The sequence below is a fragment of the Adiantum capillus-veneris genome, chromosome 15 (genome assembly GCF_014529385.1).
Source record: "Adiantum capillus-veneris isolate H3 chromosome 15, ASM1452938v2, whole genome shotgun sequence".
Lineage (NCBI taxonomy): Eukaryota > Viridiplantae > Streptophyta > Polypodiopsida > Polypodiales > Pteridaceae > Adiantum > Adiantum capillus-veneris.
The window spans coordinates 38,836,923-38,848,599 of record NC_140945.1 but is presented as its reverse complement, the minus strand read 5'-3'; the positions used below and the strand labels follow the sequence as shown (position 1 = coordinate 38,848,599).

Here is an 11,677-nt window from a genome sequence, read left to right as displayed (position 1 = left end):
AATGAGAAAAACAATGGGATAATGAAAAATTCACTGTATCAAATAGTTTTTTTTGTACTTACAGTAAGAATGCAGTGTGGGATGTTCTTCCCAGTCTAACACCATATCCTTGGCCATGTACACATGTTGAACCTTAGCTAGCCAACCATTTTCGGTCACTTTGAAAGCAAGAACACGACCTTTCCAATGGTTTTTTACTTTATCGCGTTTAGTTCTCTTCACTCTGTGTACACCTTTGCATGAAGGAAGCATTGTTACCCAGTCATTCACACGAAAAGATATGGGCTTCCAAAGACCATCCTCTCTAATGTTATGAAAGTCACAAGAAGTTATGTTATGTGAAGGGCGACGTGCAAAAGACGCCATGGAAACTCAGAGATTAGAGAAGAAGAAAGAAAGTATAGATGGAAAGACTTAAACCTCTCACAAACTAGAGGGAGAGCGAGAAAGGTATACATTTGAAAAAAGTAGGTGATTTGTCATTAATGCCCTTGTTTTGAGAGCCTTCTGACACAGATTTCGTATCTTTTGACAACACTTTTGTGAAATATAAAACAGAATAAAAGACAAGACTTCATTACTTTGAGCCGCAAATTTAATGAGCTCTCTCGTCGAAAGCACCCAAATATAGCAGTTTCAGCCTTATGATCAAGACATTTAGCGGTTCTCCGTCAAAATAGGACCACCAAAACCCACAATAGAGGAGACAAGAGTGCCATACTTTTGTATACATGTCAAATAACTATTGGACTATTCCTTAATCCTTAGATTAACAAACAACCCTTTTTTGAGTCGTTTTTGGCCCTAATGAGTGAAACAATTGCATTGTGTTGTACTGTATTGACAATGGATGATATTTCGAGGATGCCTTGCAAAAAAATAGAGAAAATGTGAATAGAGTAGAAGTTGGTGATGCTATAAAGTATAGAGGGAGGCTCAAAAAGTACTATGTGAGTTGGAGTTTCTTGATGCTGGTGCAATTATGATCACACCATGATCACACCTTCATGCGAGGGGTTGGAGGGGCACAGCGGTTAATAGGATACATGAGCTAGTGCACAAACCTTTCCTTCATTGCAGCAGTGAAGAGACGTTTATGTAAGGTGAAACTTAAGCAGCGGGGTACATGTAGGTCTACTCTTGCAGGAGTACACACATGCAAATTTTGCTAAATTTAGGATACCACCACTTAGGTACCATCGCAAATGGCTAGGGGAGATGCAACACTTTCCGTTGAAAGTGGCAACTGCACGTTGGTTATGCGATTCACTATGTTCCAAAGTGTGGTGAGACATGCAAGAATCTCCACCGATTGGCGTCCTATTATGGGTCCATGTGTGCACCTTAAGAGAAGAGGGTGAATGTAGGGGGGTTGCACGTTCTCTTGCTAAGCAGCAAGAAAAAGTCGATTCTTTTAAAGAATTCATCCATAACCTATAATGAGTAGGACATGTGGCATCCAACAATTGGGTTTGTGTAAAATGCGATTGGGCTGTGCTAGAAAAAACCCACTTTTCAGGGCACGGCGGAGATAGAACCCCAGCCACTCGCCACCATTTTGGCCTGCCCAAAGGGCTAAGGCCTTAGTGATGCCTTCTCTTTTTCCTAACTAAAAATGTGTTTGTAATTTTATTGGAGGAAAAAATTCCATTGGTTGAAGGGAAACCGCTCACTCATTAAAATTTAAGCATGTAAAAGCAATGATAGGTTGTTTTAATGGGTCCATGTTTATGAAAAATAGATACTGAGATGAGAATAGATAGTGATTTGAGTGCACCAATGCATCGTTAAACAAGAATCACTTTCACGATTCCTAATAAAGGCCGTAGCATTGGGTGGATAGAGAGAGAGAGAGAGAGAGAGAGAGAGAGAGAGAGAGAGAGAGAGAGAGAGAGAGGCTTTCCGGAGCCAAGCGGCCAAAGTTTCGTATATGTAGAGGGGGGCAACAATAGAGCTCAAGGTTTCCATAGCCGTGCAGAGCAGGGTGAGGCAAGCCAATTAGCCACATTGAAGACATTTCAAAGCACCTTAGGCTTGACTTTCAGATCATCAAAATGGAAAGAATCTCACTGCCCTCAATCATGGGTGGCCATGGGTACCCATGTTGAGGCTAAGCAAAAGATGGTGGACATGTCCTTGGTCTTCCGTTTCAAGGCCAACTATAGGAGGGTATTGATAGTAGAGTTGAACTATGTCGGAGAGTCCACAAAACAAGAATCCAACTTCGAGCCACAAGGTGTTGCTATGGCATGGGGCTTCGATGATTTCTATATTAATGATCAGAGTCTCAGTGCTCGGAGATCACCGGGCCCATCAACTTCATCTTGGTCTGCATGTTCAGAATGATTGTGATGCTGGTGTACATTGCTCTAGTGTCTCGCACATGGACGGGATTATTATATGGCTCTACGGGGGGTGATCCGGGTTGCCACGTGCGTAGATATTCCCGTCGACGCTTGCAAATCTTGCCCTTAATGTCAGGATCATGAAGCTATCCATGAAAAGCACCTACACGATGACCTCACCCTTGGCAGGTCGAGCATGCCATTAGCCATGTTTACTTTGCCCACATCAGCCCAGTCGATCAAATCGCAGTACTGCATCGTGCATCAAAACCATTGCCGCAAAGTTGTTGCTGCTAGAAAAGACATACACGCACAGACAAGCAATGGCAATGGGGCTTTTGAAAGGGTAGCAAGAAATGTCTTAACGGCTCCAAGATCCTCATCTACATCCAAGCACTTTAAAGGATTTAGTGAGGAGGATAGTAGCCTTACTAGGATTCCTTTCAGGCCGGGTTGGAGCCATACATGCAACACATGTAGGGCAAGGGGCTAGTCTAATTCTAGTAAGAGAAGGCACTGAATGGAAACACCTAAAGGCGCCTTGGTTGCTTCAACCAAGGGATCATTAGCAACATTTAGAGGCAGTGCATGCCTGCATGCACTAGTGGCTTGCCACAGGAGATCGGGACTTTGAGAAGGGCCATCAGAGGGCTTTGGGAAGTGCATGCAAGATCTTGCCACAGGAGGCGTGGGCTAATTTGAGAAGGGATCTGTGGATTAACAAGAGGGGGAAGGAGCATCGTCTGTCGATGATATCACGTGGGTCTCTAAGCGTGTGTGTGTGTGTGTGTGTGTGTGTGTGCGCATGTGCCACCATCTGGCTGGAGGGGACGTTGCCAAAGTAAGGAGCATGCGACATGTGGCAAATCCCTCCCTGCTGACGGTGGCTGCAAGGGAAGTTGATGGAGTAAGAAGCATGCGACATGTGGTGGGGGTGCGGTGGGGGGGTGGAATCCCTCCCTGAGCACCTGCACTAATTTGCAATCAACTCAAATTTTTATTTCCTCTCTCTAGAGAGAACTCAAAGTCGTGGAGGTCTTCTTTTGGTATTTGGAGGTCTTCTTTTTATTTCCTCTCTCTAAAGGAAGCTTCAAGTCTTCTGGTAGCTCCTTTTCTCTATAATTTTCATTCTTTTTGTATGTGTACAACTTTGGAACCATATACATTGGCAGATTGGAATCTTTGGTTGCAAGTTTGTTTAGGACGATGGAATGCAATTGTATTGACTTGAGTATCACAATTTCTGCAACGATTCAAAATGGAAGGTGATCTATGCACTACCCAAAGTTGTCCCTCTTCTTGAAAGGTATACTGTAAAAGAGATTTTGAAGAACATGGCACTTTACAAAACTGTGGAACAATTTATGGATTGCTTGTATAAATCTGTAGTGCGATTTATGTCATCTTTTTAAAGGTTTCAAAGCTAGTCGTTTGAACTAACCCCTTGAACTAAAGTTGAGGGTCATTGTGAAATTGTGCACCACAATCTGCTCTTTTCAACTAGGTTTCTTATTCAACTCCCCTTGACCTTCTATGAGCTCATTTTGTGTGTCAAGCCTTGAGAATTAGCATCCTAGAGCTCTTCTATTTCTTGTGTCTTGGATATTTGGAAAAATGTTGATCAATGTGCCATATAACTAGAGCTTCACTTGGTTCTACCTTCGCCTCGGATTTCATTATTGTTTTCTCGAAATAAAATAAGCCCATGGACCATAATTAGCTATCACCTAACAAAGAACTCTTGATTGCCATTCATATAGGTTCACAAGAATCAAAGGCAAAGACAAGAAACATAGGGTGCTCACGTGGTTAAATTGAGGGATCTACGGTCACGGTTTCATCTACCGTTGACGGTTCTACGGTGGATAAAAAAAGTAGGCTCCCCACCTACTCCGCTGCATCTCGAACTCCTGACTTGCTCCATCGCGCTCACACAGCTCCCCTACCGCGACTAGTTATATAAATCCAGCCCCCCCTGCTACGGAGATCCGACGGCCCAAAACTCACACCCGATCGTGAACTCGCCCCTGTTGTAGATCTCGCGAGTTGGACCCCGTGTAACTTATAAATGAGGCCGCATACCTAACTGGTGGTCCCCTACCCCCAATCGTACCTAGCTAGGTATGCGGTGCCTGTCGAAGTGAAGCTCATGATGTTATGCACTGTATGAAAAACACTTCATTTCATGATGAAATATTAACATTGCTTTCCTGCGCAAAAGACATGAGGGCAGGCAGCATGCGCTGTTGCTCCTCTTTCTCTATCTCTCTCTGCGTTTTCAGCAGCAGCCCCACCCCTCAGAAGAGTTTTCGGCAGCAGCAAGTCCTCTCTCCATCGCATGAGCAGCAGCCGCCATCTGCGTTTTCAGCAGCAGCCCCACCCCTCAGCGTTTCCAGCAGCAGAAGGTCGTCTCTCTCTCTCTCTCTCTCTCTCTCTCTCTCTCTCTCTCACAGCGACGAGGGAAAGAAGTGCATAAACTGCTTGCCAGACCATGTGAGACTGCGGGCAAGCCCAAATTAGGCGATGGCGAGGGTTCTCCTCAACTGACCATGTGCATCGAAATCGAAGGCAAGTGGGATCAAAATCCATCTGGGCAGACCAAGAGCGCCCTACAACTGCAAGGCCAGCCTGTGCAATCATCCACATGAAGTACGTAATGCGACGGTTAATGCGCTCTTCCCAAATGAAGGACCAGAAATCCTGGAGAAACATGTCGGAGAGATGCTCTCTCGCCCAATGCCCCTGTGATCTGTCTTTTTCAAGAGGACATGGCGACCAATCCTCACAGTGTACTCGAAGAATGAAACTGGGTCACGGCCCTGTGAAGGTGTAGCTGGCCCCGGGATCCCATGATAGCTGTGAAAGCGGGCAGCCTGCCCATACCCAAAGGCGCTAAGCAGATACATCAGATACAGCGACGTCGGGGTCTACCATGCGCTGCTTGCCCTTGGAGCCGACCACCCTGGCTCGCAAGTTGCAACCAGGTGCCTCTACCGGAGGCAATGGAAGACAAACATTCCCGATACACCCTGACTGGAAGATCTCATCATCCAGCGGCAGCAAGACCTCCTCGTGGGTGAAAAGAAGATCAATCGATGCCTGAGGGATAGCCATGTCGATCTCGTGCATCTGGGTAGCAACCCTTCTAGCAATCCCGTAGTGCTCAGCAATGGAGTATGCATTTGTAACAGAGACTGGCACCACGTGCCAACTGAAAAGAATAAACTGAACAACTTTAGACACTTAAAATAACAATTGAACTAAAAGAGAAAGAGAGTGCACGATACACGAGACGGGAGTGGCGGAGTTCTACCTCGAGAGAACATTGGCCTAAACCTTGGCGTCCCTTTCGATATTTTTTTATATTGCTTGAACTCAATACATCGCCGGTATTCCATCCTCCACACCTTCACACTGAAACATGCCACAGACTGAGCCCTCTGCACATATTTAAAGGTCCTTGCCTATGGCTTATGTTTGGACCGGCAGACATAGAGGCCTTTTACAACCAAACGTCCCCCAAGACCGTAGCTTGCATCGTTTGGAGGTCCAAGCATTTATCATGTGGAGATTCAAGCATACAATGAAACTCTCCCCAGACATTTTGTCTGCCTCGTTCCGAGGTTCAACCAATACCAAAACAACATTTCTACTACTCCACCCGGGAGTATATCACCAATCATTGAAACCAATATTAAAAATAGAGTCAAACAACTCAAATTTACATCAAGACAGGTTCAAAACAAATATCATCCATTTCAGACAACTTCTAAACAAGATCATCAAACAAGTTCTCAAACAAAATTTGGACTTATAAAAAAGCAATCTCGACATCAATCGAGCTCGGGAACACGACTGGCGGAGACCATCTTAAAACTTCCACCAAGATTAGGATTAGATGTCTTCCATAAGGTTGTAGCCGACCACAGCATGGTCCTGTAGCGGTGATGGTAGTCCCAAGACATAGCAATCACATTGGATCTCCAAGGTTATCAGCTCGAGAAGAGACACCTATCGCGAGATGTTCAAAAATTTCAAGTTGTAAGCCACTAGGGTTTTCGTAGCAAGCGTTTCAGGATACCCCACTCTGCTAGAAGATGCACTCTAAAGGAAGAGTATTGAAGGCATGTAACTTCGGGCTGGTAGGACTGGTATGCTTTTTGAAAAGCATACACCTGAAGGTCTGATACTATTGTCACGAGGACAGGCACCACGTGCCAACGAAAAAGAACAGACTGAACAAATTTAAGCACTTCAAATAACAACTGAATTGAAGAGATAGAGAGTGCACGACACATGAGACGGGAGTGGCGAAGTTCCACCCCGAGAGAGCACTGGCTAATTGGCATCCCTTTTGGTATTTCTTTATATTGCTTGAACTCAGTACATCACTGGTACTCCATCCTTTGCACCTTCACATTGAAGCATGCCAGAGACTGAGCCCTTTGCACATATATAAAAGCCCTTGGCCTATGAAAAGCAGTTACATCAAAAGCATCAAACTCTAAAAGCATTTGCCCCAAAGTTGGCATGAAAAGTTGTCAGCACGAATTACAAAAATCCATACAGGTGCCACGTTGGCACAATCAACATAAAACGCGAAATTTTGTAATGTCTGCCACGTAGGCTGGCCAACGCAAAATCCGAGCCTTTCGTATAGCTGTCACGTCATCAGTTCTCTATGCTTATGGGTGCTTTATTTTAATACCTTTAGTCACTTGGGCCCCATCGAACAGAGTCCCATAGAGATTTGTCAGCTTTCCTATGAATGTTACTAGCTACACTATACACCTGAGTAGTTATGTGTTCTTCCCCTTGTATATGATCCTTTTGGTGGGTTTTCCTCGCTTCGAGTTTCCAACTAGTATGTGCCAATGATTTTAAAAAAATCGCTGATAGCTGGAATCTGGACAGATGCCAGGCGGAGTCTAGCGAAATTAAGGCAGGTGGAGTCCAGCGAAACTGGTGTCCAGCGAAAACCAAGTCGCAGGTGGAGTCCAGCGAAACTGGTGTCCAGCGAAAACCAAGTCGCAGTCACTGCATGGAAATCATGTAGCGACTGGAGCTCCACTGAGCCATGGAAATAAATTTTGTAGCGACTACAGTTCCACTGCGCCACGAAGGCAAGTCCCATCGCATGTGCTCTCTCTCTCTCTCTCTCTCTCTCTCTCTCTCTCTCTCTCTCTCTCTCTCTCTCTCTCTCTGTCAGGGTGGTCTCAAAAGAGCGCAACAACAGAAATTTGATGTGTGTGTGTGTGACAGAGCATGAAATGTGCACCATCTTTGAAGGCTGTGGGCAACCATTCTCAACATGTACTACCAGAGAGAGAGAGAGAGAGAGAGAGAGCTTGTTGACTAGTTGCAGGCAGCCATGAGAGGGAGGGCTGACGGGTTGAGGGCAGTCATTCTCTGCGCGCGCGCGCGCGAGAGAGAGAGAGAGAGAGAGAGAGAGAGAGAGAGAGAGCTGACGGGTTGCGGGCGCGATCCTTCACCTTCAAGATTCCTTGGCATCTTCAAAGAAATGAATTTATTTTGAAGTCTACCAGTATGTACCAATCAGTGGTAAATTAATCAAATCCATTTACCAAAAAAAGTGTGTGGGGCAAATTGTGTATGAATGAGTTGGCTTTGTGTGCACACACGTGCGCTTGTGTTTTGGGGGGTTAGAGGGGCGCGCACCAAGTGCCGGGCTAGCCGCAAGCCTTGTTTCTGCATTTTAGGGTTTCTGCCTTTTTTAGGTTTTTTTTGCATTTGTGCAGTTTCTACATTTTTTAGGGTTTCTACGTTTTCTGCATACCTCGAAATCTACAATTAGGGAAAACTGCTAAAATGACCTCGAAGCATGTTGAAATATCCAAGGTGCTCATATTTTCAAATTTTCCAATTTGATCGCAAGAGTCATTTTGATAAGGGTTACTCTTTCAAAAGAAGTGCGAGCCTCTGGATACAAATTATGTTATGGAGTCATGCTGGTGGAATATCCTTTGTAGAGGGAATAAATATTGCAAGCTTAACAAGTAAGAGATGTTGTGGTGGTGCGTCCCCTGCGGTGTATTTTTTTATGGAGTTCCCTGCGCAAAGGCTATGTCGGGACTGTTTGTAACTTTTTGTGGTTAATGCAATTCAAGCTCAATCGAGCACTTTTTTTGTTTTGTTTTTAAAGAGTCATTTTGATAAGGGTCATTTCTATGGGCATACTTAGAGGACCCAAAATGACCCGGAGTGTGTGTGTGCTACAGGTGATTTTTGGAAAGTGGACCGCCCCGGATGTTTAGGCCAATGGAACTTTTAGTCAAGATGTCAATGTGGATGTCTAGAAAACAGGTCCTTGCTTCATCATATCAAGTTTCTCCAAAGGGGAAAAGAAAAAGGGAGAAAATTTACATGGCTAAGACTTCAAAGCTCAACAAAGGAAATTAATCCTAGAACAATTTTAAGGAGGTGTACTAGTAAGCATTTCATGAGGATGCGAATTAAAGGGGCTACAAGAAAACTTGATGGATTATGTTGAGAAAGAGAAGCAAAGCAAGCAGCAGAGTTAATGGTGCTCTCAACCATGGAGTTCCTGATGTAGAAGAGGATGGAGTGCCCGGAAAAGCAAGCTGCAATGGGAACTTACAATTACTCACTGATGGATTCTTGGTCACAATCTGGCCTAACCCATTGAAAGAGCAGGCTCCCTTCTCCTGATTCTGCCTTTGGTAATAGGAGTTGAATGCATATGATGCATTCCCGCTCTCATCCAGATATTTATTGCATGAGCACCCGTACCCGAGCTCTGTACAATCCCCATTTGCACATGCATATCCTATGCTGTCTGCTAACTTGGACCTGTCCGCCACATTCGGATTGAGAATGCACCATTGCGCCTTCATATAGTTGACGCCGCTCACCTCAACAAGGTCATCTCCGTCCGGCCCTGAGAGCTTCAGCAAATACTTCCGCCTGCCATCGTATGCAAGTATCCCCCAATGCCTCTCAAAATTGCCTGGAGCTATGGTCTTCATGTCCTCATCAATGAGGCTAAACAAGTAGGCATCGATGTCGGTATTCGGGTGCAACGGCGTCCCCTTCTTGCTCACCAAGTGGTCTACAAATCCTTGATTGAATTTCTGCGCATAGTTTACATTGGCATTCACATCCCCATCACTTGGCCAGCCTATTTCACCCACTATGCAGGTCATGTTGTCGTACCCCGCCTTTCGCAGGGCAACAACAAGAGAGTCATAGCTAGCATCAAAGACATTCGTGTAAGTGTAGGCTCCATCCTTGACAGGGGATACACCATTTCCGCTGAAGAAGGCGTAATTTACCGGGAAGTTCTTGTCCCCATAGAGACTCAGAAAAGGGTAGATGTTGATGACGAAGGGGCTCCCATTCTCTGCTAAATATGAGACTATTTGCATTATGTTGCTGCTTATATCGGGCCGGAAGACGGTCTCCGAGGGGACGCTGCTGGCTTGGAGGATGTCTGCATTGAGAGGTACCGTGGCTTTCACTCGGTCGCCCATCTTGTTGTTGTTAAGGGCTTCTTGTATGTTCCTCAAGACTGGGTAAGTAGCAGCTATGAATGTTCCATTGTAAGCTCTCAGAAAAGGCTCATTTCCGACAGCCACATATCTGGGAATGGGAACATATCAATCCGCAAGCGGGCCAAACATGTATATGTGCGGTGGCTACATACATAGGCTGCTTATGTCCATGCACACACATGCATGTGTGCGTCAAAACATTTGTGAGGTATATGTGCGGTGGCTATACACATAGGTTGCTTATGTCCATGCACACACATGCACATATACTCGCTCACCTGCATTGCATACACAAGCTACATTGTTTTATACCTTATATTTGTCCCACTCGGTATGTAGCGCAGCACGTTATTCTGCACCCACAAGTTGGCTTGTGCTGCATTTGTCAATGTGCTGAGAACTTCATTTGGCACAGCCACCATCACTTCAATGCCCGTGTTTGCGAGAGCTCGAAGCACACTGCTATCGGAGTCGAAAAGCTTTACTTTTGTAATCTTGTTGGCCCTCAGCATCTTGATGACTGATTGCGAAGGGAGGGGATGGGCAGCTTGAGTGCCCCAATTCACCCCAATGGCTGCATCTGCTCTTGGATCCGTCGTTGTGATGTACAAGATGTGGGCGATAAGAATTGGCAGCAAAAGAGAGCCGCCCATATCGATATGAGCCAAAGAAGGAGGGTTCCGGGTGCTCTGTGAGGTAGCAAATGCAATGTGCCTTGGCTAAAGGATCCTTTTCATGCTGAGAAGAGGCAATGTGTGTGTGTGTGTGTGTGTGTGTGTGTGTGTGTGGGTTGAGAGAGGAGAAGAGGAAATGGGTTGTTGCTTGAGAGTGTGTATAGCAGCAATGTGGGGATGCTTCACTTGTATGAACATTCTAAGGGATTCATTGGCGTCTACAGGAGGAAGGAGATGCTTCATGTTGGCAGCAAGGGAGAAAAGCCTGTGTGATTGCGTGTTCATCGCTGAGATTGTGGAGCCGCGGGAGGCTGCTTGTGATCTTCCAAGCAGACGCGAGGATATACGCACAGCTCTCTTCACGCAAGCTAAGAAAGACATTTTGTGATCGATCCCAAGAAGACGTCAAATGCTTTAGGAGGAGGAGAAGAAGAAGAAGAAGAGCAAGAGCGTTGTAGGAAACTATCCCCAAAGATCTATTCTACGAGATTTGAACTCAAGACCTGTTATTCAAGAGGGAAATGGCATAACCAATCTACCACACTTGAGAGAGAGAGAGAGAGAGAGAGAGAGTGTTTTGAAGCAGGAATCCATTGCAATGATACCCCTATTGTCATGACAAATGAATGGGCCATGAACATAGACAATGTAAGTTGTCAATTTTGCAAGATCCATCCCAAGTCTACCTTGAGAGGTTTGAACCCATGACCACACAACTATGCTCCCACAATGTCTTACTTCCACTCTGGCAATACAAAATCTCCTTAGCACATTTCATTTTTAACACTAGTGGTTCTACAAAAGGACACTTAAGTGTTGTGAAAAATAGCAATTGCCATGGTCATATTTTAGGTTTTGTTTCTTGTACAAAGTTATTCGCTAATTAAACTTGAAGAACATGTAAATTCTCACAAAGTCGAAGATATTATCAAATATATTCAAGGATCAAGCCTCGAAAAAAAATAAAGTGAAACTAGTCGTTTTTTGAATCGTTTAGGAAAAGGGGTCAATAGGAGACCACCTCAAAATAAATAAAAAAATTGGAGGGGATTTTTTATATCTTGTCAAATTTGAAATATGAAGAGTGCATTGAATTCCTCATGAAAAGACGGATTAGATGGTACCA

The 11,677-nt window shown here is 44.9% G+C and overlaps 1 protein-coding gene across 1 annotated transcript; it reads right to left on the bottom strand.

The window, feature by feature from the left end:
* Nucleotides 1–8,659: 8,659 nt before the first annotated feature.
* LOC147440550 (glucan endo-1,3-beta-glucosidase 5-like) lies at nt 8,660–10,779 on the bottom strand. The gene is made up of 2 exons (XM_086530267.1): nt 10,190–10,779; nt 8,660–9,965 (listed from the first exon to the last, which is right to left on the bottom strand). The coding sequence occupies exons 1-2, from the start codon at nt 10,528–10,530 to the stop codon at nt 8,828–8,830; spliced, it is 1,479 nt and encodes a 492-aa protein (XP_086386393.1). The 5' UTR covers nt 10,531–10,779; the 3' UTR covers nt 8,660–8,827.
* Nucleotides 10,780–11,677: the final 898 nt, after the last annotated feature.

Coding starts and splice junctions, on each gene's coding strand:
- LOC147440550 (XM_086530267.1), bottom strand. CDS start 10,530: ATGGGCGGCTCTCTTTTGCTGCCAATTCTTATCGCCCACATCTTGTAC. Junction 9,966..10,189: donor CCGAGTGGGACAAATATAAG/GTATAAAACAAT, acceptor TCCCATTCCCAG/ATATGTGGCTGTCGGAAATG.